This window comes from Dendropsophus ebraccatus, chromosome 3 (assembly GCF_027789765.1).
Source record: "Dendropsophus ebraccatus isolate aDenEbr1 chromosome 3, aDenEbr1.pat, whole genome shotgun sequence".
Lineage (NCBI taxonomy): Eukaryota > Metazoa > Chordata > Amphibia > Anura > Hylidae > Dendropsophus > Dendropsophus ebraccatus.
In genome coordinates, this window is record NC_091456.1 from 47,225,578 (window position 1) to 47,249,562 (window position 23,985).

A 23,985-nucleotide genomic window follows, 5' to 3' on the forward strand; every position below is an offset into this window, starting at 1 on the left:
TAATAATATATAGTGTACCTTCAGCTGTCTACTTAAACCCTCCAGATTTGTACCTTAGTGTGTAAATTCATGTTTCTGATCTGGAATTAAAAATTAGAGCACTATTCTGTTTATTATAGTGTATGGCAGGTACAGCTAGCCCGCACTGCTACAAAAGTAATCCCCTAGTAGGTGAGGTAGTGGAGCATAGGATGTATCCTAGGTGGAGACAACGGGGTGCTTGGATGAACAGGTAGATGTGGTGTAGTGTAACAGGAGAAATTCCAGCACTCATCAGTAAGTGTCTAAACTTTATTCCATAGAAGGTATTGCATGGAGTGGATGGTGGATCAGTGTAGGTGCAGGCGCATCACCGGGGATAGCTATTTCGGGACCAAAATAGCTATCCCGAAATAGCTATCCCAGGTGATGCGCCTGCACCTACACTGATCCACCATCCCCTCCCTGCAATACCTTCTATAGAAAAGTTTGGAAAAGACGCTTACTGGTGAGTGCTGGAATTTCTCCTGTTACACTACACCATTCTGTTTATTATGTTTTTATTCATTGACAGTCCACACTTCATTCATTTCAAGACATACAGCGGTATATAGAGTCTGTAAAAACTCCACAGTGATATTATATCATGAAAATAGGACATTTAAAGTGTCACTGTTTAAAAAAACATTTGACATGTCATAGAACCATGCCAAAAGTTTTGATCGGTCTGGGTCTGAGTGTTTAGGATAGTCCGCTCCCCGCCTGTGTCATTGAAAGACTCGAGCTCCATAGACTTACATCACGTGACACAGAGCCAGAAGAGAATTACACTTAGTGATGTCTTCTGCCGATATGTTGTGACGATTGGTACAGGTCTGAACACTCAAAACAGGACTGATCAAAACTCTTGACATGTCTCTATGAAGTGACAAAAGTTTTTTAAAACGAAAGTAACACTTTAAGTAGAAGCATTCAATTTCATCATCCCAAACAATTACAGCTTGACGTCTCAGGGCGTTCACAAGTTGACTTATTGTCTTCTGCGGTATGGCATCCTACTATTGAAGAGAGGCTCTCAGGTCATTGAAGTCCTGCGGTACAGAATTACAAGCCTCTGCACAGCGACTCAGCTGATCCCCTAGCTTTTCTATAGGATTCAGGTCTGGAGAAAGTGCAGGCCACTCCATTTGAGGTATCCCAGGCTCCAGTAGCCATTCTCTAATGATGGGACCTCGATGAGATGGAGCATTGTTGTCTATGAAGATGAAATTTGGCCTGTGTTGCGGATTAGCTGCGGATTTCGTGCGTGAGACTCCCGTGTGAATTTACCCTTAAAGTAATTTGTAAAACACAGAGGTAGCTATACCCCCTCATCAGTCCTGCCCCCAAATAATTTTTGCATGTTAGAGTTATGCGCTTACTAACCACAATATCTACTGTCTAGTGTACAGATCAATAAAACCAATATTCCCTTTATACAGTTAAGATTGCGGTATTCTATAAGAGCTCTGCAGCCCATGTAAGTGATTACTTTGACATTCAGTGACTCACAGATGACGTCTTCTCTGATTGGAGTTGTTCTCTTCTCCATTGTACTCAGAAGACCATGACAACTACTTCCAACTGCGACTTGACTTGAGTATGGTGACCACATTAGTATCATATGGGAATAATGGCCCCAACTGTACCGCCCACTGGCTAATAATGCCCATACTGTGATCTCATTCACAAATAATGCTCCAGCGTTACTCCTTAGGTAATGGGATCCCTAGGCAGGAGAGTTGACATCAGATCAATGCGCCTTCTAGTATGGGGATCGTGTCCCATCGGTTTACAGGCTGGAGGCCTTATGTGCCTGCAGCCTGTGAGTGACAGCTCCACACTCTGTCATTCTACTTGACTGCACCTGTGTCCGACAAAGCTGCAGTGAAGGCTGGAAGTTGCCTGGAGATGCAAATGCCTAGTGCTTGCAGCGCCCCTGGCTGTGTGATCAATTTAAATAATAACAATACTCTTGCACAATTAATTTTCCTGATCCTTGACAAAGACCAGTAATTCAGTGCGGTGTCCTCTTCTGTTTCAACTTTTTTATTTAGATGACTTGTTGCTAAAAACACAGGTTCATGGAATGGTTCTGGAACTTGATTTTGTCTTGTGACTTGAGGAGATGTGAAAACCCGTGTGTAGTTCAGTATATCATATCTTGGAGCTGTCTGCACGGAGTTTCTCAAGAGACCATTTCCCCTAATCCACAGTGAGCAGTGAGTACATAGCAGAAGATGCTTAACCTCTGCAGGCAATTGTCCTTGTAGATTTGGAGGATTCTTGTAAGATGTACTGTTCTACTATTTTTTTCCCCCCTTAAATTTTCAGTGCAATTATGCATGATTCACAGATTTTTATCATTGTAAAGCAGGCACAGACTGGCATAACTTACGGCTATTGTTTGTTAATTGCATCAGAACATGTAAAGGAAGTATGTCTTTTTGCACGTAGGATTCCTGACAGCAAAGCTATTATATCAAGTTGCAAGCAACAGCTTAGAGACCTAAAGCTATACATATTTCGTATCAAATTTCTGTTTAGTTTAATGTATTACATCATTGCTGTAAATGAGACACATAAGCCTGAATAATGTCATATTACCCTGAGGTTTTCCCAGTTCACGCTCGGAAACAGTAGACTGCAGTAAAGCATAATCTGTCTCTTTGGCTTTCATTCCAGTTAATAATGAAAAAAAGTTGTGAAATGAAACAAGTGGAAGCTGAATGAATAAAAGCATACTGAGTTTGGTACAATAATGTATATCTTGAAGCTAATTCTTTCAGTCCCTCCAGTTAGTTAGACCTTTATCCAAATCAATCACCTAATAATGCACCTTGCTCCATTTACCAAATCTATAAATACATAAAATATTGTGAAATCTGTTCTTCAATTATTGTAATAGCAAAGCTATGGATCATTTAAACCTAAGCTCAGGGATGATAGAACGTGTATCGACATGGGACCTGGTGGTATCATCAAAATATAGTATGCTATATTATGTTTGTATTTGACTATTAAGCTGTTTAATTTATAGTTGTAGAATACATTAGTACCACTGCTAGTTTTAGCATTCCAGGCAGTGTCCTGTATAATAATATCTAAGGGTAGGTAGACATCACAGGGGTAGGTAGACATCATTTTGGTAATATCTCACATGGATATGTTGGTATCCTGTAAAAATGGGATGCTGACATAGATAAGCAAGGGCCACGTTGACTTTAATGGTCCAAATGTAGCCACCTAGTGACTACATTTCAACCGTTTTCCAAGCCCAGACACACATATTCTCGGAAAGTTTTTCAAACATAGTCGCTAGCTAACCACATTTTGTCTGTTGAAGTTAATAGGGCCCTTTCTAGCAGCCTGTTTTGACTGGATGCTAACATTATTATCAGCAAATTGTGATGTGAACAAAGCCTAAATAATACAGTCATATAGGTACTAAACAACGCCACCAGACGAGGAGCAAATATCCCCGTACTTTTACTGAACAGAACTTTGCATACAAAGGCCAGTATTACCAATAATTCCATAAGTAAAGAGAATGCTCAGCATCAAAAACATCTTTATTGAAGTATGAAAACACTTAGCAGGAACATTGAGGACGCTCCTTCCCAGCCTACCTCAATGCCTTGAGAAAGCGCCGGAGGGCGTGAAATGGTCGTGGGCCGTGAGGTAGCGTCCTCTATATTTCTGATAAGAGCGTTCATACTTCAATAAAGGTGTTTTTTATGGTGAGTGCCGCTGAGGTTTCTCTTTACTTTTGGAATACATGGACTATGATGACAGCACCATACGGATAAGAGCAGTGTCACCTGTATATTATAGCCATATTATTGTACGCTTGTAGTGCCAGTGATTGATCTGGACTTTGAAGTTATTAATAATACCATCTTGATGACTGAGTAATACTACAACATCGTTACTAAAAACTAAAACTAGATAAAGTAATAAAACTACAAAATTTGCCGCAAACTACTTAGGGTTCTTACATTTCTAGTGCCCTCTCAAGCTTTCCCCCCAACCATAGATGGTAATATTATCCATTATGATTGGACATCATGGCTGCCTTGCCAACAATCCATTACTCTGCCAGTGGAAATTTTAAACAATATCAATAGAGAATCTATAAACGTCTTAATCTGGGAAAAATTTTGATCCAAGTTTTCCCTCTGCCTTTGTTCTTTTGCTGAGGTCTCTGCACACAGCTCCAAGGATCACACACCGACATACAGTAACCGTCTCAGAAAGGTAGTTATTGAGGAGAGCGGATAGGGAAATCTCATAGGAGATGGGACTTCTCAATTTAAAGCCAAATCGATAGTGGGCTGAAGAAGGATTACTTAGACTCCATTCTAGTTCAGGAGGAAGGCTGTTGTTCAAAATGGATATGAACTGTGGAGTAGTATAGATGCCTGTGGTTATTGCCATTTTATGAACGTCTGTTCTTTATACCAATAGTGTAAAATGTTCTACCTGCCTAGTTTTCATATTATGGAGGTGATGGTACATTTTTATTATTAATATTTTAATGATAGACTAAAGACACCTGGAAAAAAAATCAAATTTTAGTCGATTACTTTGTAGTTTTGAGATGATATATCTGGGAATTCAGGTGTAAATCCCATTAATCTGAGTTTTATCATTTGTTAATTTGCATTCTTTCATGGGAGTGCATCCACAATTGATATTAAGTGCGTTATAGTGTATCGGTATGCTGATAGGTTTTAGTTTGTTTAGTCAGTCAAGATCAATGTCATTAACAAGTCTAAAGAAAACCTCGCAAAGGAGAATACAGAGTGTAAGGCACAACTTCTGGCTGCTTATACTGCAGGATCATAAACATAGGATGAAAGTATAAAAATGAAGAGGGTCAAGTGGCTTCTCAGCTGAATATCACAGATATTTTACCTTAACCTTCTAAATTCGGCATGGCCTCCCCAAAGATCAATTCCTTTAGCTGAACAGGGTAAAGATCCAGCCCTGCCTCAATCCTACATCCTATAAACCTTCTTTATAAGGATTTAAAATTATTAACAAAAATTATCTCCTTTATAATTCAACATTATCCTCCCCCCACCTCAAGCTTTACTCACAACGCAACAGGGTTTTACATTACAGAGACAGTAAGGAACATCTGCATATTGTTTATAATAATTTTTATATAATTTTTTTTTTGTACAATGTCAGGCCATGTTCACACAACATAAGTTCTGCTGTAATCACAGCCGTTGTTGCAACGGCTGTGAATTGTACGGAACTTACGTTGTGCTGCAGGCAGGGAATCCCGGGCAGAGTGTATACACATGGTATACACTACAGCCGGGATCCCTAGCGGTGCTGCGAGAAACTGACATATTGTAATGTACAGTATATCATATTGCTTCAGCATATACTAGTTGTATGAATAGGGTCTTGGAGGAATTCATACTTTTTTTTTTATAGGTAAAATAGTAATGTGTGTTCCTAAGGGGAGGGAAAGGTTGGAGTAGGCATAGTCTATACAGGACAATAGCATGTTATAATAGGGATCTTGGGAGCTGTAGAAGCAGAGTGGGAGGTAGAGGACAGGATCCTCTGGACAGGGGGTGAGAAGAGGGAAATCTGCATGAGGTTTACCTGACTGTCAGAGAGTTGGGGGATGGATGTAACTCTTCTGTAAATGACGGTCGCAAATTGCCATGCTTGTGAATGGCGATAGATGCAGGACTGTTTCGGCACTGCTTAAAGTGTAACTAAAGTGCTACATCATGTGACCGGCACCTGACCAACTTTGGACCAAGAAATCCAACATGGGCCATATTTGGCTCTGTGGATGTGGATATATATAACTGTACCCCAGGTGTGAGCAGCTTGGTTCAAGACTATTACATACACTTGCACCCCCAACTCCCCCTGTTTATTTCTAGGTTCTTGATAAATATTGTTTGGGTGGAGACCTCCTTACATAAAGAAAAGGATAATTCTCAGTCATTGTCCATAGACTGCGATTTTTCATTTAAAACATAGATTGTGGGCAGAAAAAGACCACTTGGTCCATCTAGTCCGCCCTTTTTGTATTTCCCTTCTTATTATCTTAGGATAGATATATGTTTACAAATATATGTTATATATGTTTATAAATATACAGTATGTTAGATATATAGATGGATATATAGATATTTGTTTATCCCAGTCATGTTTAAAACAACGGCCGTTCTGTGATGTGTAAAACAACGGCTGTTGTTTTGTGTGCCAAACAATGGTTGCTGTTAGTACATCGTGTGAACATAACCTCAAGCTGATTTTGAGTTCAATGAGTAATTTCCGCTGGTAAATTTCTGATGCAGATCCAAATTCTTCCAGCAAACATCTATAGAAGTCAATGGGAGTTTGTAATTCCACTACAAAATCTGATTCATTTCTACTTTTAGGCTATGTTCACACAACGTGCACACCCGGCCGTTCCGTGACCCCGGCCGGTCTCAGCCCGGATCATCCCGGCCGTTACTTAAGTACCGGCCGGGTGATGTTTCCGGCCGCGGAGCACTGATGCGGGCGTATCAGCGCGTGCACGCATCAGAGCTTACCATAGCCCTCAGTGAAGCGAGCGTCTGGAGCCGCTTGCTTCACTGTGTGAACTGACAGGTCTTTCTGCGGCCGGAATTCACTGAATTCCGGCCGCAGAAAACTGACATGTCAGTTTTTTCCGGCGCTGCACGGGATCCCGACCGGAGCGCATATGATGTGTGTCCACTCCGGCCGGGATCCTATTAAAAATAAGGCTATGTCCCACCCCTCAAAACTACGGCCGTAGTTCTGCGGCAAGAACTACATCCGTAGTTTTACGTAGTGTGAACATAGCCTAATTCTGCTTCATTTGAGCACAGGGCAGAATAACTATGGTCTCAATATTCTCAATTTACAGTGCTCTTTTCAGAATGAACGCAGTAACAAAGTTGAACATACTGTAAGTTTGCCTGCATATATAGTTAACTTCCCAGCTCATCTGCTATTTAAAGTTCAGTACCTTAGGGTTTCCGTAATGAATAGTAAATTTTCTCCGAGATGCTGTACAGTAAGTGATAAATGTCCACATTGTTTATGGTATAGTTGTGCAACAGGACCTGGCGGCAGATAGGAAAATCTGAGCGGATGAGTGCCATAAACAGAATGCCTGCTACCCGTGACTGGCAATAACATCTGCTGAGCAATAAGGGGTTTCTGCATGAATCACCAGTGCACACAACTCCTAGTATGGAATTGGCTTTGGAGGTACAATTATTGATGCATAAACCAATTGTCAAGCAGAGGTTGTATGTCAAGCTGCGTGGTTAAATATTTAAAGTAACCTTAGAAATGACAACTGTTAAATTGACATTCATATTTTGTTCTGTAATACACAGCTCAGCTGGTTGTTTTCCATTCTGCTCCTTCTGCATCTGCAGAAATGTTATTCTTTTTTAGTGCACAGAATACTTGGATAATATGTCCCATAGCAATGTTGTTATAATTTTTTTGAAACGGAAACAAAAAAAATCAAGCATTCTCTTGAGTCGATCTTAGAAAAGAGGCCTGGATACTGATGATGGAATATCACTACCTCAGTAGTTTCGGAAACTATACTGCAATGTAGAGCTTTTCCAACATTAAAGGAGAATTCTGTTATTTTTGCTAATAAAATGTTGTTGCTTTGTGCTATAAAAAGTTCTACCATTTTCCAATATACTTTAATCAGGCCTGCATTTGTGTCTGTAATATAACCAGGACAGATGGTTATGGGGGTAAACTGTTATATTTTGTATCAAAACATAAAAACAGAAGAAAAAGCAGAAAAAGACCTGGTCCATCTAGTCTGCCCTTATCTTATTTCTAGAGATGAGTTACCTGGAGCATGCTCGAGTCGATCCGAACCCGAACTTTCGGCATTTGATTAGCGGTGGCTGCTGAAGTTAGATAAAGCCCTAAGGCTATGTGGAAAACATGGATATAGTCATTGGCTGTATCCATGTTTTCCAGACAACCTTAGAGCTTTATCCAAGTTCAGCAGCCACCACTAATCAAATACCGAACGTTCGGGTTCGGATCGACTCGAACCCGGTTTGCTCATCTCTACTTATTTCCCTTCTTATAAATAGATACAGTATATGTTTATCCCAGACACGCATACATTCAGTTACTGAGGATTTACCAACCACATCTGCTGGAAGTTTTTTTCTAGCATCTACCAGAAGTCTTATGACTCCTTTTAATTCTACTGTAAAATATATGCCAAAACTTAAAAAAAATGCTTCTTGGGTAAAACTCCCCCCCCCCCCCCCAAAAAAAAAAAAAGAAAAAAAAAAGAAAAGAAAAGAAAAAGATAAAAAAATGGGGGAAAGGTTTGCTTTTATACCATGCAAGTTATAGTAAATGTGAACTTTTTTTTTCCTCTGGGTTCTAGGGGTCAATGTACTTTTAATTTTTTTTTTTACTTTTTAAAATTAATATTCTTATTGCTCTGTTCTGACCTGTATAGCTGTATAGATTTACTTTTTATGCCATGATTTTTTAGCATTTATAGATACTATTTTGTATTAGATAGGACTTGATTACCTTGGTTACCATGGTTACCAAACCTTCTCCTATGATACTTACAAGCATATTATAAAGAACAGGACCCAGAACAGACCCTTGTGGCAACCCATCTCTGCTCACAATACACTCCATTAACAACAGCCTTCTGATATCTGTCCTTTAGCCAACCACAAATCCATGGAACTATCCAGGGGTTAAAGGGATTATCCAGAGTTAGAAAAACCTTGCCACTTTCTTCCAGAGACAGCACCACCGCTGAACTGGAGACAAGAATCATGTTGTCTGTGAAAGAAGGTGGCCATGTTTTCCTAACTCGGGATAACCTCCAGATCTAGTGTGGTATGCCATTTATGCAAAGGTTTAAAATAAGGAGCACAAGTGTTTTAGGTCCTGATGACTTATATCACAAGAGAAACCGAGAGAATCACTTGTAAAACCACTGCCAGTCATAAATAGTAGTACGCACATACATTAACTTGTTACTATTGTTTAAGCTGTATGTTTCTTCATTCTCCCCCCAAAAAAACACATTTTTCTATGCTTTTACAGTGTCAGTATTCTAGAAACACTCTAAATAACTTTAAAACAACTATGAATAGCCTTTCTGGTCTTTTGGCATGAAAGTGATGAATGGGTGACCCCTTTAAAATACTAGAAATATTTCAGCATTAACACTTGAGATTTTCAACATATTTTCTGTGAGCGTGAGGAATCCCCTGTAGACATGCAGGATGAAATTTGTGGGCTGGCTACGTGCATATAGGCACTGCTAAGATGTAGCTGCAAGAACTGTTTATGTTTTCAAGGAAAGCATGTGTAGAGTGAGGAGTATATTTCAGTCCCTTTGTTTCCTTGGTCAGATGTTGCAGATTTGCTTTGTATCTAAGGTACACATTCCCATTTTCAACAGTGATTATGGAAATGTTCCTTCAAGTTGAAAGTGCTGAAAGGAAAAATGTAAAAATGCGTCAGTGCTCTGTGATCATAATATATTCAAATAGATAAGACTGATCTACGAATTACTCCTTGTACTTCAAAAACGAGTAAGCAAGCTAGGGAGTCTGTGCCTGACGGCCATGGTTATCGTCTGGAAACATTCCAAGCTCCCTTTTCTGCTCTGTTATTCTTACTCGGTTATTTTTTGAAAAAGCTGAAATAAACGTTATAAACAGCTTTTTCCCAGATAATTTGCTGACAAAATTGGAACTTCTTAGTCTAAATACACAGTTTAGTGACTGCTTCCTCTTATGTAAGCTCATCTTCAAAACATGCAATGAAAAACGTATTCCCTCTAAGCATTAAAAAAAGAAATTCAGCTGACAATACAATGAGCCATCACTTCGATGCCGTTTTTGAAGCCAAGTGGTTTGAAAAAAGAAAAGAGAAAGAAAGGAAAAATAGGCGCCTTCCTGTTTATTATCTTCTCCTACCGATCCATTCCTGGCAGTGGCTTTAATAACTGCATCAAAATGGCATGTATGAAACCACCCTAAAGGTGCAGTGACATGATTTTCATCAGATTTTGTACGTTTGAGTGTGCCGATAGGGTATGTTACTACGTAGCATACACGCCGCGAGTTTCTCTACATTAAATCTCCGTAGAATTTATCCCTGAAGCTTTAATTGTCGCAGATTTTATGCTCTGTCTCATGATTGACAGCCTATGGCTGTATCCATGTTTTCAAGACTGAAAAACTTTAGGGCTGCATCCAACTTTGTCAGCCACAGATATTGAAATGCTGAGTGATCCGACTTATCACACTCATCTCTAATCTTTATTTTTATACTGTTTTCATTGATCTAACCATTTTGTCTATAATAGTCACTAATCGATAAAGGGGTTATCCGGTTATGTAAAATGTACATTAAATCATCCCTCCTCTTGGAGACCAACAATTCATTCTATACATGTCATTACCTTTTATGTCTCCTTACCCCAGATCAGAGCTGCTGCTTTCTGCTAAAAAACAAACAAACAGAAAAACCCCAGAAAACTGTATCTGAGCTGTTTTGTCCGTCTCTCAACCCCCTCCTCAACAGCCCCCTCTCAACAACATCCTTGGTTGTCGGTTAATGCATTTTGAAGCTGGGATGGTAATCTGAGGTCATGTTTTTTGTGAAGAAACAGTGCATAAACAGGCAGCCAGGTAAGAGGAGGTTAAGAGCAGAGGCAGACTGAACAGCTCAGATACAGTTTTCTGTGTCTTTAGCAGAAAGCAGCATGCTCAGAACTGGGAGAATGAGACTGAAAAAGTAATGACATTTATGGAATGAATTGTTAGCCTCCAAGAGGGGGGTGATTCAACATATCACCTAACCTGATAACCCCTTTAAATTACTAATACAACAAGATAACAGCACAGTAAGGATATGTTCACATGTGACGCGTTTGCTTCGTACCACTGTGCATTTTTTGTTAAAATTATGCAGGAATATTTTTTAGTTTTATGCCTTAGGTAAAAATGCAAACTAATTCAAAGATTAGAAAATTCTAGAGGCTAAAGATCCATGGTCAGTAAAACAGAGCACGAGAAGTCAGGATACATGACAATCTGAGAAATACAGGAAAGAAGCTGAATATAATGGAATAACATTCAGACTCTGTAGACTTGAATTGGAACTTTCTGGGAACTAAAAAAGAAAATGACCAAATTAAATAAAGAAAAAAAAAAAAAACCTTTTGCACACAAATCTAAATCTTTGCCTGACAAAACTTCATATTTCAATATCGGACAGATTAATATCAAATATATTTAACTGTGTTGTGTTTTAAATTGAAAATTTGAATCCCATTAGGTAGTCAGCTTGGTGCTATGTGTATTAGGTTGTCTAAGGACTGTTTGCATTTTTCATCTGTCATCCCAATTTGAATTTTTTTTTTGAAAATCGAATTTGCGATTTTCAAAAAAAAAAAAATTGGCCACCCGCAGTAGACCAAATTGTGCCCCCAGTCAGGAAATTGTGATTTGTTGCATCAGACTTACCCAGTCTGGTCTATAGAGAGGGGAGGGGGGAGGAGGAAGAAGGGAGTTAGCTGACAGCAGAAAGCAGATAACAGAGGATTACAGGCATGGAGCTGGGTGAATGCTGTAATCAGAGCTCAGAGAGGTAAAGGGTGAGGTATTTGTAGATTAACTCTTTGTTGTCCTCTTTTGGTGTTTTATTTAGCTCTCTATAGGAGAACAATGAAGACGGGGGGAGAGCTTCAAACTGCTTTTTCATGATAAAAATGCATTTTTTGGCTAATAAACCCAATTACTACGTTTCTTAAAATCGCCTGGACTATAGATTTCTGCAAAAAATTTTTTCCCGACAGTGACACTTTAATTTTGCATTCAAGATATAAATAAATAAATACAAAAATCAAGGTGCAAAGGTGTCCATAGCTTTTAAAGCGACTCTGTACCCACTGCCCCCCCCCCCCAACTACTTATACCTGCTTGTAGCTTATGTGAAGTGCTTTCCTGGTATGTTTTGCCACGCTGGTTGTACCTTCTTTCGGCTGAAAAACAAAGTTTACTTGAGTAGATGCCGCGTCTAAGAGGCGGGGCCGAGAGCGTTCGTGCCCAGGTGAAGTGCCGCCTGTGTGGTCTTGGTCTCGCCTCTCCCTGCCTTTCGTTCCTTTGTTCCGCCCTCTGTCCACCTTCTGCTCCGTGGTTGTAACCCCTTGCGCCGCTGCCGTGACTTTGCCGGGTGTGCGCCGCATCTGTTTTCAAAATACAAATACTATCTTCTGGTTCCCGCAGGGGCAGGTTATAAGTGGTTAGAGCAGCCACCTGGTGCCCAACGCTCCTGGGGGATCCACATTCATCTGAACTACCGACACTATAATCTTGTCCGGCAGCTGCACATCACTACGGTGCCCACCGGAAAATCCTCCTGTGGGATTCCGAGTGATGTGCAGCTGCAGGCCATTCCCTGAGTGCTTGCACTGGTGCGCGGACAGGTGTCTTCCTGTACGCACTTGACGCTTGACAAAGGGGGTGTTTCCCTTCGAAACGTTGCATAATGACACACTACAAGACAACTCTCCTGAATACTATACAACACTTATGGGTGTTTTCAGTGCACTTTTCAGTAAGAAAAAACTGTTGAAAATTACTTTTTTTTAATATATTGCAAGTATTGGAACAAACTTTTAATATATTCTGAATTTATTTCTGAGTGGATAGACAAACTGCATGATTGGGCTGTAGCAGAAGACAGTCATCGCTGAAGGAGAGGAGTTGTCCAGTTGCCTAACACCTAAATGTAGCTGTTGGCAGTTGAGAGAGAAACATCACATGAGAGAGACATCACAGACAGTGAGGCAGGCGGGATTCCAAGCAGAGTCTGTGGCGCGGTTCCCGCTTGGAATTTCCACCTGTTTTGCTTAGTGTGAATGGGCCCTAAGGCTAAAAGCCTGCTCGAGTCCATCCGAACCCGAACGATCGGCATTTGATTAGCGGTGGCTGCTGAACTTGGATAAAGCCCTAAGGTTGTCTGGAAAACATGGATACAGCCAATGACTATATCCATGATTTCCACATAGCCTTAGGGCTTTATCCAACTTCAGCAGCCACCGCTAATCAAATGCCGAAAGTTCGGGTTCGGATCGACTCGAGCATGCTCCAGGTTCGCTCATCTCTAGTTTCCACCCTTATAAAATTTTATTTTGACATTAATCAGCGCAGAAATTTCCTCTTGACAAAGACAATAATTTATTAGATGGATATTCATTTTAACTTTTTTCTGTCGGATGTGATTGTAGAAAGTTATTTGATGTGTGATATAACTTACTAACAGTCCATTTTACTACTTTATTGTTTTCTCTGGATTTTCATTGTCAATTTATTTCTTATAGGAGCAGATTTAAAGGAAAGAGCAAAAATGCACCCAAGCGAAGTGGGACCATTCGTCTCAAAGGCCAGAGCGTTGATGAATGAATTCGGTAAGTACCTTTCCAGTTACTTGAGTTTTCAGAAAATAGGAGCATGTATGAAATTATATATCGGTGTACAGTGTAATATCCTGCAGTGAGAGCATTAACACTCTACATCTTTTCCTGGCGAACACAAACAGTAATGTCTTTTTCAGTTTGCACATCTATATTAGATTCATTAGTAACAGAGGTTTTCCTTCTCACCAACTTGGTTTACTAGGCTGTAATGATGACATCCCCATATTCCCCCATGATCACCCTCAGCCATTCACTGTCCTCAGCAGTTTGCAGCACATAACCCCTGTGCAGCAGTGACATAGCTATATGAAGGTCCCCTCACACCTTTAATAATTGAAAGCTGATTGATTAGTTGTTCCTCCCGTCCTCTATGGGGAGGGGTAAGCCACAGCTCTGGCGGCCTCTCTCTCTGAGAGCAAAGCGGTCAGGCAGTGATTTTTCATTATGCCTGACCCCTTTCTCTACAGACATCATTGCAAGCGGGAGCTATGGCCAACAGATAAGTTGTATGGGGCTCTTTAGCTGCAGTCATGTACACAAAGCCAACAGAGGACTGGAATGGCAGCGACCAGTTCAGAAGCCCTTTTACTAATGAAACATGCAACCATTCTTTTCCACTTTTAGGCCATATTCACATGGCGTATAACACCAGACGTTCTGTGACCTGACCGTATCTCAGAACGGACGGTGTTACCAGCTGGATAATCTTCACTGCTAGTGAATTCTGATATGGGCGCACTCTCCATTGTCCATTGAAAGGTTGCTGACAGAGACAGGTACAATACTGTTGAATGGTGGCCCAACCCTATTAACAAATTGTAAAAGGAATACAAAAGTTATTGCTGTGCAAACCAATGCATTTTCATGATGTGACATCTCCATACACATAGTGCTTAGATAACTCATGTATACTTAAAGTTTCTCTGTACCCACAATCTGACACTCCCCCCGCCCACAAACCGCTTGTACCTTCAGATAGCTGCTTTTAATCCAAGATCTGTCCTGGGGTCCGTTCGGCAGGTGATGCAGTTATTGTCCTAAAATAAACAAGTTTTAAACTTTCAGCCTGGTGCCCAATGGGAGTATCTGTGCCTTAACTTTGCACCGCTCCTCCATCCCTCCTTCCCACCCTCTTCATCATTAGAATGCCACTGGAACATTTTCTCCTGTCTGAACATTGCACAGCTGCTTAACGATCCAGCCCATGTTCAGTATTCACACAGCTGAGGAATAGGAGACAATCTGCCTAATTGTAGCATTCCTAATGATGAGGAGGGCGGGAAGGAGGGACAGAGAGGTTGTGCCAGCCTAATGCATACACAGTCTAAGCCCCGCCCGTTGGGCATGGGGCTGCCAGTTTAAAGGTTGTTTTTTAGGACAATAACTGCATCACCTGCCGAACAGACCCCAGGAAAGATCTTGGATTAAAAGCAGCTATCCGAAGGTACAAGTGGTTTGGGGGGGTCAGATTGTGGGTACAGAGTCGCTATAAATTTAGGGCTTGCCATTTCTAATTCTGTACTGAGCTTGATGAGCTTGAATAGTGAGCCAAGCAATTTCCCAGGGGACCAGCAGGCCACAAAAATAAACCATTTTTTAATGTGGACAGTCAATGGCATGATGCTGGTTAGTAAATGTGCACTAAGGTATGACTTCCTGCCACATTTTTGTACAGCCTTTTCTCCATGCACACATCTGATGTGGACAAGTTTCTGCAGATATTTATAACTCAGCAGAAGATAAACCACAATGGTGGTTCAAGCTACGATCAAAGGAAATAGAGTTTACACACTGGATAGTGAAAAAAAATTCTAGTTGTATTGAGCTGGGACTATCTGGAGTGCAAGAGGATTCTACTGATGAGTAGAGGATAACAGGTAACACATACTATGTATTCTGTACAGTGCTTCTGTATTTTTGGGGCTGGTGCATCAGAATTTGTTGTCAATTTGAATTTCACAGGCTTCCCTTTACCATAGGGGAGATGAAGAGATGCTGTGTTTGTGGGAGGGAAACATGTACTACTCCACGTCTTGTGGTCTGCAAACCAAAAGTTTTATTGCAGCTGCTTGACAGTTTCAAACATAGTAGATTTCCTGGTTAGAGATCCAAGCAGCAGCCAGACAAAGGCAGAGGACAGATTAGCGGCATTAACTGAGGTGCAAGTTGTCATGCTAGGTATAGTGATTGGCATTGAGTTGACTGTATGGTCCAGGCTAGAGTGGCTTCTGTCGAAAAAAAAAAAGATCATAAATCATACATGAAGGATGCAAAATCACAAAGTTGAAAGTTCACAAAAGTTTTCAGCTGTCTGTTTTGTAGAAGTAAAAAAGTCACAGTCTTTAAAATATACACATTAAGTAAGGTGTAGAACAATAATAACCCTCCCCTCCCCCCTAGTTCTGGGTTGGTGGACAATGCTTTGGGCTGCCATACCATTAGGATACTGTAATACAAACCTGAACATACATTTAACAGTACTGCTGTATAAGTTGTTCAGTGTGATGGGATACCACAGTTGAAGTTAGAGGTTGTCCAGGACAGCAAAAATCTTCTTTTTTGCAACTCAGCAATGTGTGGTATTGCATTTCAACTTTATTCACTTTAAAGTTGTTTTTGGATAACCCTTTGAATCCCTTTGTACTCTCAGAAAGGCAGTGGGGGAAATTATTAATCTGTGACTTTTCCTGTGTCTTGCACAAAATTTGAGTAACTTAATATAAAATAGCAACTTTTTTTGTGCTAGTTTTTTGATGAAAACATTGATAAAAGTCTCCCATTACTATTTCTAGACCAAAGGCCCCCATACACCTTCAGTAACTGATGGCTGAACAATTGTCCAGCCTTCAGTTATGTCTCCTATCGTCCCCATACACAGGAACGTTCGTCACGGCCAAACGTTCCTGTGTTCTCTATGGCGGCTGACCCCAGACATCACTGACATCATCTGTCGGTGGTTGGTCGGAGAGGGGCAATCATTATAGACTGGTGAGCGTCGGGTTCAGCCGACATAAATCTAAGGTGTATGGCCGCATTCACACATCCGTGACAATACGGTCCATAGGCTGACTGTATATCATGGAGTAAACTCTTCAACTCTTTCGGAACTCCCTGCACATACCACATACTCTAATTATTATGATGCAGTAAGCTCTAAAACAGCTGAATCTCAACTGATACGGCTATATCAGTACAGTAGCATAAAGCTTTAGGCTATGTTCGCACAACGTAAGTTCGTAGTAATCACGGACGTGATTAGTACGGAACTTGCGTTGTGCTGAAGGCTGAGGGAATCCCGGCTGGAGTGTACACATATAGTATACACTCCGTCCAGGATCCTTAGCAGCGCCTCAAGAAACTGACATGTCAGTTTTCTGCAGCCGCTTTTCCATTGAATAACGGCCACAGAAAACCTTGTCAGCTCACACAATAGAGCGCGTGGCTCCGGCCGCACTCTCCATTGTGTGCAGTGAGGAGTTCTGATGTGGGCGCACGAATGCGCCGACATCCGAATTCAGTGGCGGCAAAGATCATCGCCAGGATGATCTTTTTTGAGACTGGCCGTTCCATCACCCGGCCAGGTCACGGAACGGCTGGTCTCTTACAACATGTGAATATAGCCTTAAACTGTTTCAGCTTATGGACCGTATATGACTGATTTGTAAACGCGCACTTGGACTGTTTTGGCCACCTTGTGGTAAGGGACCACACCAGTAGACTTGCTTTGTGAATCTGCAAACATGTTGCCTAAATTGAAGTAAGAAGAGTCCAGCCTGGTTATAAAGTTTAAATATACTTTGTGTTATTGCTTCCCCTGGGGAACAGTTCCTATTTCCTTGAAGAAATAACACAAATGGAAACTGTGTCTACATACCTCTGCATCTTGCCTTTTACCCTCATGCCCGGTTGCCACATAGTGAATGTAATATTTTTCACTTTTCCAAAACATTTTTTTTTTTTTTAAATAGAACTTAAACCACCATAGAGATATGTGACTCTTCCGGCAGTCTTTTTAATTTATCCCATTCCTGGTAATGTTAGGATAGATTGATGTTTTTCCCAGGTGCCGTTTTTCCGCTGTTTTTTCATGCAGTTCTATCATTTGCAGAATAGTTCTAAAGGTGGGGTGCACTTTAAGAAATTAAGAGGTGTTTTATTCATGTGGGTTTTGAAGCTATAACAGAATGTAACTGTGCTACAAGTAATATAAAAATATTGCGTTCTGTTTGCTTGCTACTATAAGATGACACTGTATCCCACAACTGAAGCGACATAGCTCATAGTGTTACCGGCTGTGGAATAAGGTCCTACTTGGCAGCGTGGTGAGGGTCACAGTGTTCAGTGAATATGCGGTACGCTATAATCCTTTCATTATGCTGGTCTTGTCCATGTAATAATTCAGAGATATAGCAAACCCAGTTCTGTTGCACAGTAAAACTTCATTACTAAACTCATTTCTGTTGTTTATGGTTAGGCAGTTTCATTTACGCTATCATTAAAGTTCTTCAAAGCCTGACAAAGTATGAATGGAAACACTGGATGCTTTCAATTTTTATTTGCTGGAGCTGCCGTATAATGTTCAGGAAAAGTTTAACTAATTATGCTAATGATATAGTGTGATCCATCCAAGAGTGGGCATTCACAGTATGCTAATACGCCACTTTATCTGGGCGGTTACACCAGATAATAACGTACAGCTGCTGATGGAGGACATTTTTACCATGTGTATTGCTGGTTCACATGGTTTTAATTTTTAGCACGTCAACCCTTGTGCATTATCACCCCCATAACTAAAGGAATTCTAACGTAAAGCAAACTAGAAACAATAAACTACTAGCAACTCTTGCTCATTGATCCTAGCCCAGTAACAAAGGTTGGAAGTTCTCTAGCTACAGTATATTTTCTGTGCATGTCTTGGGAATCACTAATATCTCTCTACTGCAGATAGAACAGATGTGAACACTGTCTTACATTATTATGTACATGTATGTCACAGGAAAGGTCTCGTTCCCACATCCCATTCATGTAAGTGATGTGAACATGCAGGGCACAGAAGTTGAGCTTGAACAATCACCTGCTTGAGGAGGGCTGTGGTTGACAATCAATGCTCTGGTTAGCTCTATAATCTTGGTGATCACTGTGTCGAGGAGCATTTTTTTTTGCCCTGTCTCTTATTCTCCTAAGTAAGGGTATATTTACACAGTATACTCTCGCTGAAAACTCTATGCGGAATCTGTCACTCATCCCCGCGCCTCCCTCTCCGCTGGCTCCATAGGCTCCATTATATGCTTGGACGGATTCCATTGTCAGCCCCAAGAAATTAAGCGGGAAGAAGGAGTCCGTGTGCATACCCTTATTGAGTAATTAAGAGCTCTGGACCCAAAAAAGGGGCCAGTTCACACTGAGTGATTCCACACTTTGGTGGAATCCAATGATGTTGGTGAAGAGAAGGGTTGGGCGTGATGGATTTTCAAAACCTGACCCTTTTGTTCTTGGGGCAATAAGCCAGAGCAGTCTGGCAGTGGCTTTACCCCTCCTCTGCCCCTATGGAACATATGAGTGTTTACGTTTATGGTTTAAAGGGGTTGCCAGAAAGTGCCAGAGATTTATATTTTACTTCTGTTTAAAAAGTCTAAGGCCCCGTTCCCACTGAGGAAAGGTAGCGGAATTCCGCGACGGAATTGTCCGCAGCGGAATGCCGTTAGCCTCCCGCTCATAATGGGAGTCTATGGGAGGCGCGTACAGAGCAGGAGCGCGCACCTCCCATAGACTCCCATTATGAGCGGGAGGCTAACGGCATTCCGCTGCGGACAATTCCGTCGCGGAATTCCGCTACCTTTCCTCAGTGGGAACGGGGCCTTAAATCTTCCAGTACTGTGTGTCCTGCAGGAAGTGGTGTATCCTTTCCACTCTGGAGAGCAGGAGAGGTTTTCTATGGGAATTTGCTACTGCTCTGGACAGTTCCTGACATGGACAGAGGTGTCAGCAGAGAGAACTGTGTCAGACTTGAGAGAATACACCACTTCCTGCAGGACATACAGCAGCTGGAAGAGATTTTTTAGAAGAAGTACATTACAAATCTCTGGCACTTTCTGGCATCAGTTGATTTGAAAGATTTTTTTTTTCCGGTGAACTACCCCTTTAGGCCACATTTGTCTGTGACCTTGCATGGCCCCATGTCGGGCTGTGTAAAAGGACCCTAAGCTGGGAGAGAGAGAACTGTTGGGTAACAGTTATTGAAAAGGTACAGGCATGTCATTTTTCTGCGGCCGATATTCATTGAATTGCGGTAGCAGAAAACCCTGTCAGTGCACACTATGGAGCGAGTGGCTGCGGCCGCACGCTCTATAGTGTGCAGTAGGGATGCACGATGCACCGAAATATCGATACTACTATCGATATTTCGGGCAAAAATACGGTTCGGTACCAGGATTTCCTGGTATCGAAAGCAGAGAACATGGCCGGTGGCTAACTGAGCGCTGGCCATGTTCTCTGGGTGCTGCCCCCTGGTGTCACCTCCTCCGTCCCTCCCCTCCCTCCGCTCACAGCAGTGATAAGCTATAGCCGGCACATAGCGATCACATGTGCCGCCTATGTAGCTGTTGCTGACGCTGTCCCACTGAGGTTATCAGTGCAGGGGATGATAAGGCACACATGTCTTGTGTTGTGGTCTTTAACCCTATCGGCTCCTGTAATGATAGCCTCCTTTCTCCATTCTGCCGGCAAGGACTCCGGTGTGTGTGTCCAAGGTTGATCAGAGCAGGAAGACGGGCCAGGGCCATCCTGACAGCATTATGCCACCCCTCCCACCTCCCCTATATGTGATCTCTCCTTCCTGATAAAAGCAATTAAAATGGTATGAACGGCAGCAGCCTCATAATGCAGGCTGTGCTACACTACTACAAGTCTTGCCACATGCAAGCCTTTACCTGAGGACGATAGAGCAAATCGTCAGAAAATGCATAATGGTATATAACAAAAAAATTCAAATGATATCACATGCAATACTGACAAAATACCACCTGCTAAGTCTATGTCCCCATGTAGTAGTGGAGGAGAAAACTCTAGGGTATCGCCACCATATTATGGCTTCGTCAGGACGTGGTGGCAATACCCGTGCAGTTTTTTCCTCCACTACTACATGGGGACATAGACTTAGCAGGTGGTATTTTGTCAGTATTGCATGTGATATCATTAGAATTTTTTTGTTATATACCATTATGCATTTTCTGACGGTTTGCTCTATCGTCCTCTTAGGTAAAGGCTTGCATGTGGCAAGACTTGTAGTAGTGTAGCACAGCCTGCATTATGAGGCTGCTGCCGTTCATACCATTTTAATTGCTTTTATCATTTCTTTTGTAATGGTGCCTGCACACAGAGAGATTTATCTGACAGATTCTGGAAGCCAAAGCCAGGAATGGATTTGAAAAGAGGAGAAATCTTAATCTTTCCTTTATGACCCGTCTCCTGTTTATAGTCTGTTTCTGGCTTTGGCTTCAAAAATCTGTCAGATAAATCTGTCTGTGTAAACGCACCATTAGCCGGCTTAATGAAGCTATTTTAATTACATTTCATTGGTGTGCACTGTGATTTATATATATTATATTTCTGTCATTTTTTGTTTTGTTCCATTGGTATTAGTGTATAGGGTACACGGTAGTACCCTTTCTTATTATTGTGTATACCTGTGGGGCCCACTTTGTTCTTCTTTTTCTCTTTTTTTTAACCTCTTCTATCTCACATGTTATTAAAGGGGTCTCCTCTGCTGGGGGCACCACAAGTCTCAGCAGATAATCAGTCCTGCTTGGGACACTAACATTCCCACCATAATGTTTCCTGTTTGGGGCACAATAACCTGTAGACATCTGGATCTTAACTAACAGAATATTACAAGCACCAACACTCCCAGCATTGTGAATACTTCCTGTCTGATGTACTACAACCCTCAGCAGAATCACCTCTCCAGTCTGCAGCACTACAGGGGGATTGACTATGGAGGGGGTGCTTACTACAGGGAGCTGACTACTCTGTGGGCTACCTACGAGAGGGATAGCTACATATAGGTTACTATATTTTTACTATGATTTTTGGTCACATCACACCCCCCAAAAAAATTCATTAAGTGATCAAAAGGTCGCATATATACAAACAAGATACCAAATAAAACTGCAGATCACAGTGCAGAAAATAATCCCGCACACCACAGCCATACAGGGCAAAACATGAAAGGTAAGAGTAGTCACAGTAGTCAGAGTAGGACAACTTTTAAGCTCTTTTATTTAAAAAAAAATGTAAACTATTTCTAAGATAGTAAAATAAAATAAAAAGCCCATAACCTGATGTCACCATAATAGTGCAGACCTGAAGACCATAACAGCATAAAAACAGTTGGGGGTGTAGCTTTTTCTCATACTTGGGTATCGAATTGGTATAGAGTATCGAAATAAAAAATTAAGTATTGGTATCGAACTCAAATTTCTGGTATCGTGACATCACTAGTGTGCAGTGGGGAGTTCTGATGCGGGCGCGCACAGATGCGCCCATATCAGAACTCAGCAGCGCTAGAGATCATCATCATACTGTAGTACCAGCCGGGATGATCTATTCTGAGACCGGCTCTTCTTTGACCTGGACGGTCTCTTACAAGGTCTGAACATGGCCTGATGCAGCACAATTCCCAGCATGCATAAAAGTGAATACTATATATTATAAGCAATATTCATTTTGGAATCTAAAAACAAAATGATGAAGACCCATGTCCTCAGAACGCATGTATGGAAGGTTTGTACACTGTGTGCATCTGTAAATAAATCAAAATCAGAGTGCAATGAGCACTTTTGTGTATAATAGATGGCTGCTCTTTGGATAATCAGTGTACGTTTCATGATATATTAGAGAAGCCCTGATTATCGATGTAGCTTAGCGTGAAGTGGCAACCATTGCCGATTATCATATCAGATGGCACAGGAAGGCCAATTAATTTTCCCTACTAAAGAAAGCCACTAAGTAGCCCACATGTCTGACATTGCCGCAGTTAGGCTTTTCTTACCATCAACAGCTGAGTGTTTTGTTTTGCACTAAAAAAAGATCAAGAGGTTCTAATCAATACTCTAAATATAACTATATGGAAAAATCCCTCGCTTCATGAGCCAGAGAAATCTGATCTGCATTTTTCCTTTACATGATGATAACATGTTTGTCTACTCGCTAAAATTGCTTCATACTTGACTTATTTCCGTGCTTAGAGATTCGCGAGCGTGCTTCTTTGTGCTTCCTTAATAGTAGTCTCCTTTGCTTTCTCCCATCTGTATGAGGAGACAATTCCAGACTTCGTTTTCGCTGTTGCATATCTTGGCAGTTAAATGCATGCTGCTTTTTTTTTCTGTTTTTTTAATTATTTTACTGGATAATGACATCTGATGGGACTACATGGGGCATCCACTAGAACTGGAAGAAATATATTTTATATCATCGCTAAGTGCTGGGGTACAATATAACTAAAATTCATTGCCATCTCCTGTTTTGTCTATTTTGTAAACTGTGTATACAGTGCAAAAAAAGGGTTGCCTTTTTTTACACATACAGTATTGGTGGGTTTACACTACGGAGTCTGTGCAGATAAGTTCTAGTGGATTTCATTGCTCGTACCTGCTTGCGGCGGCGTGCATCTCTGCCCGTGTAAATTAACATGTCAATTCTTTCAGCGGAATGGGCCCGGCCATAAAATGGTGTCTATGGCACAGGTTGAGATGCGCGTTGCCGTGAGCGGGTACGAGCTACGAAATCCATCGGAACTTCTCTGTGCGGATTCCTTAATGTGAATCCACCCATACAGCTGTGGCATAACTACCAGTGTAGTTGGCATAGTAGCTACTATGAGGGCTAACCACTAAAGGAACCCATTTCCACTTACACATAAGCTGAATAGCTCCAAGCTTGAGTGCTTCCTCTCTCTATGCCCTCCCTGTTTGATTGGCACCTGGAGTTCCAAGCAGGGTCAAGGATGGGAGGGGAAGTGAGGAGGTGTTACAGCTTGCTGCACTTCAGGAGCTTGGGTCATTTACACGTCCATAGAATTCCATCTGTACATGGACGGTGTTCTGTGGACTGGACCTGGGAGCTCCCAGCATCATGATTAATTATGATCAGTTTAAAAGTTTGCGCCAGTGTACTGACACTGTGTGTCAGCTGTCCATGTACTGTGTCAGTACACTAACATGAAGTTTTAAACTGTTTAGGAGATTCCGACATCATAATTAATCATGATGCTGGGAGCTCCCAGTTCCAGTCCACAGAACAACGTCCGTGTATTCGGATGTTTTTATTATTATTAGGGTTTTTAATACCTAGATTTGCCTGTGAACATAATAAGGGGTTTTGGTGCGCTGTGACAATTGATGATTTCCTTAATAAAGGTACAGTGTTATTTTTGTGCCAAGATGAAGCATTTAGAGGAGTGACATGTA

The 23,985-nt window shown here is 41.4% G+C and overlaps 1 protein-coding gene across 3 annotated transcripts in view; it reads left to right on the forward strand.

Annotated features, from left to right (window-relative positions):
- Positions 1 to 23,985, forward strand: part of AUH (AU RNA binding methylglutaconyl-CoA hydratase) — a 151,635-nt gene that overhangs the window by 27,084 nt on the left and 100,566 nt on the right. For all 3 annotated transcript variants that reach the window (XM_069961681.1, XM_069961680.1, XM_069961679.1), the window contains exon 4: positions 13,424 to 13,510. In XM_069961681.1, the coding sequence (XP_069817782.1) occupies positions 13,424 to 13,510 (87 nt within the window). The remainder of the gene's footprint in view (positions 1 to 13,423; positions 13,511 to 23,985) is intronic.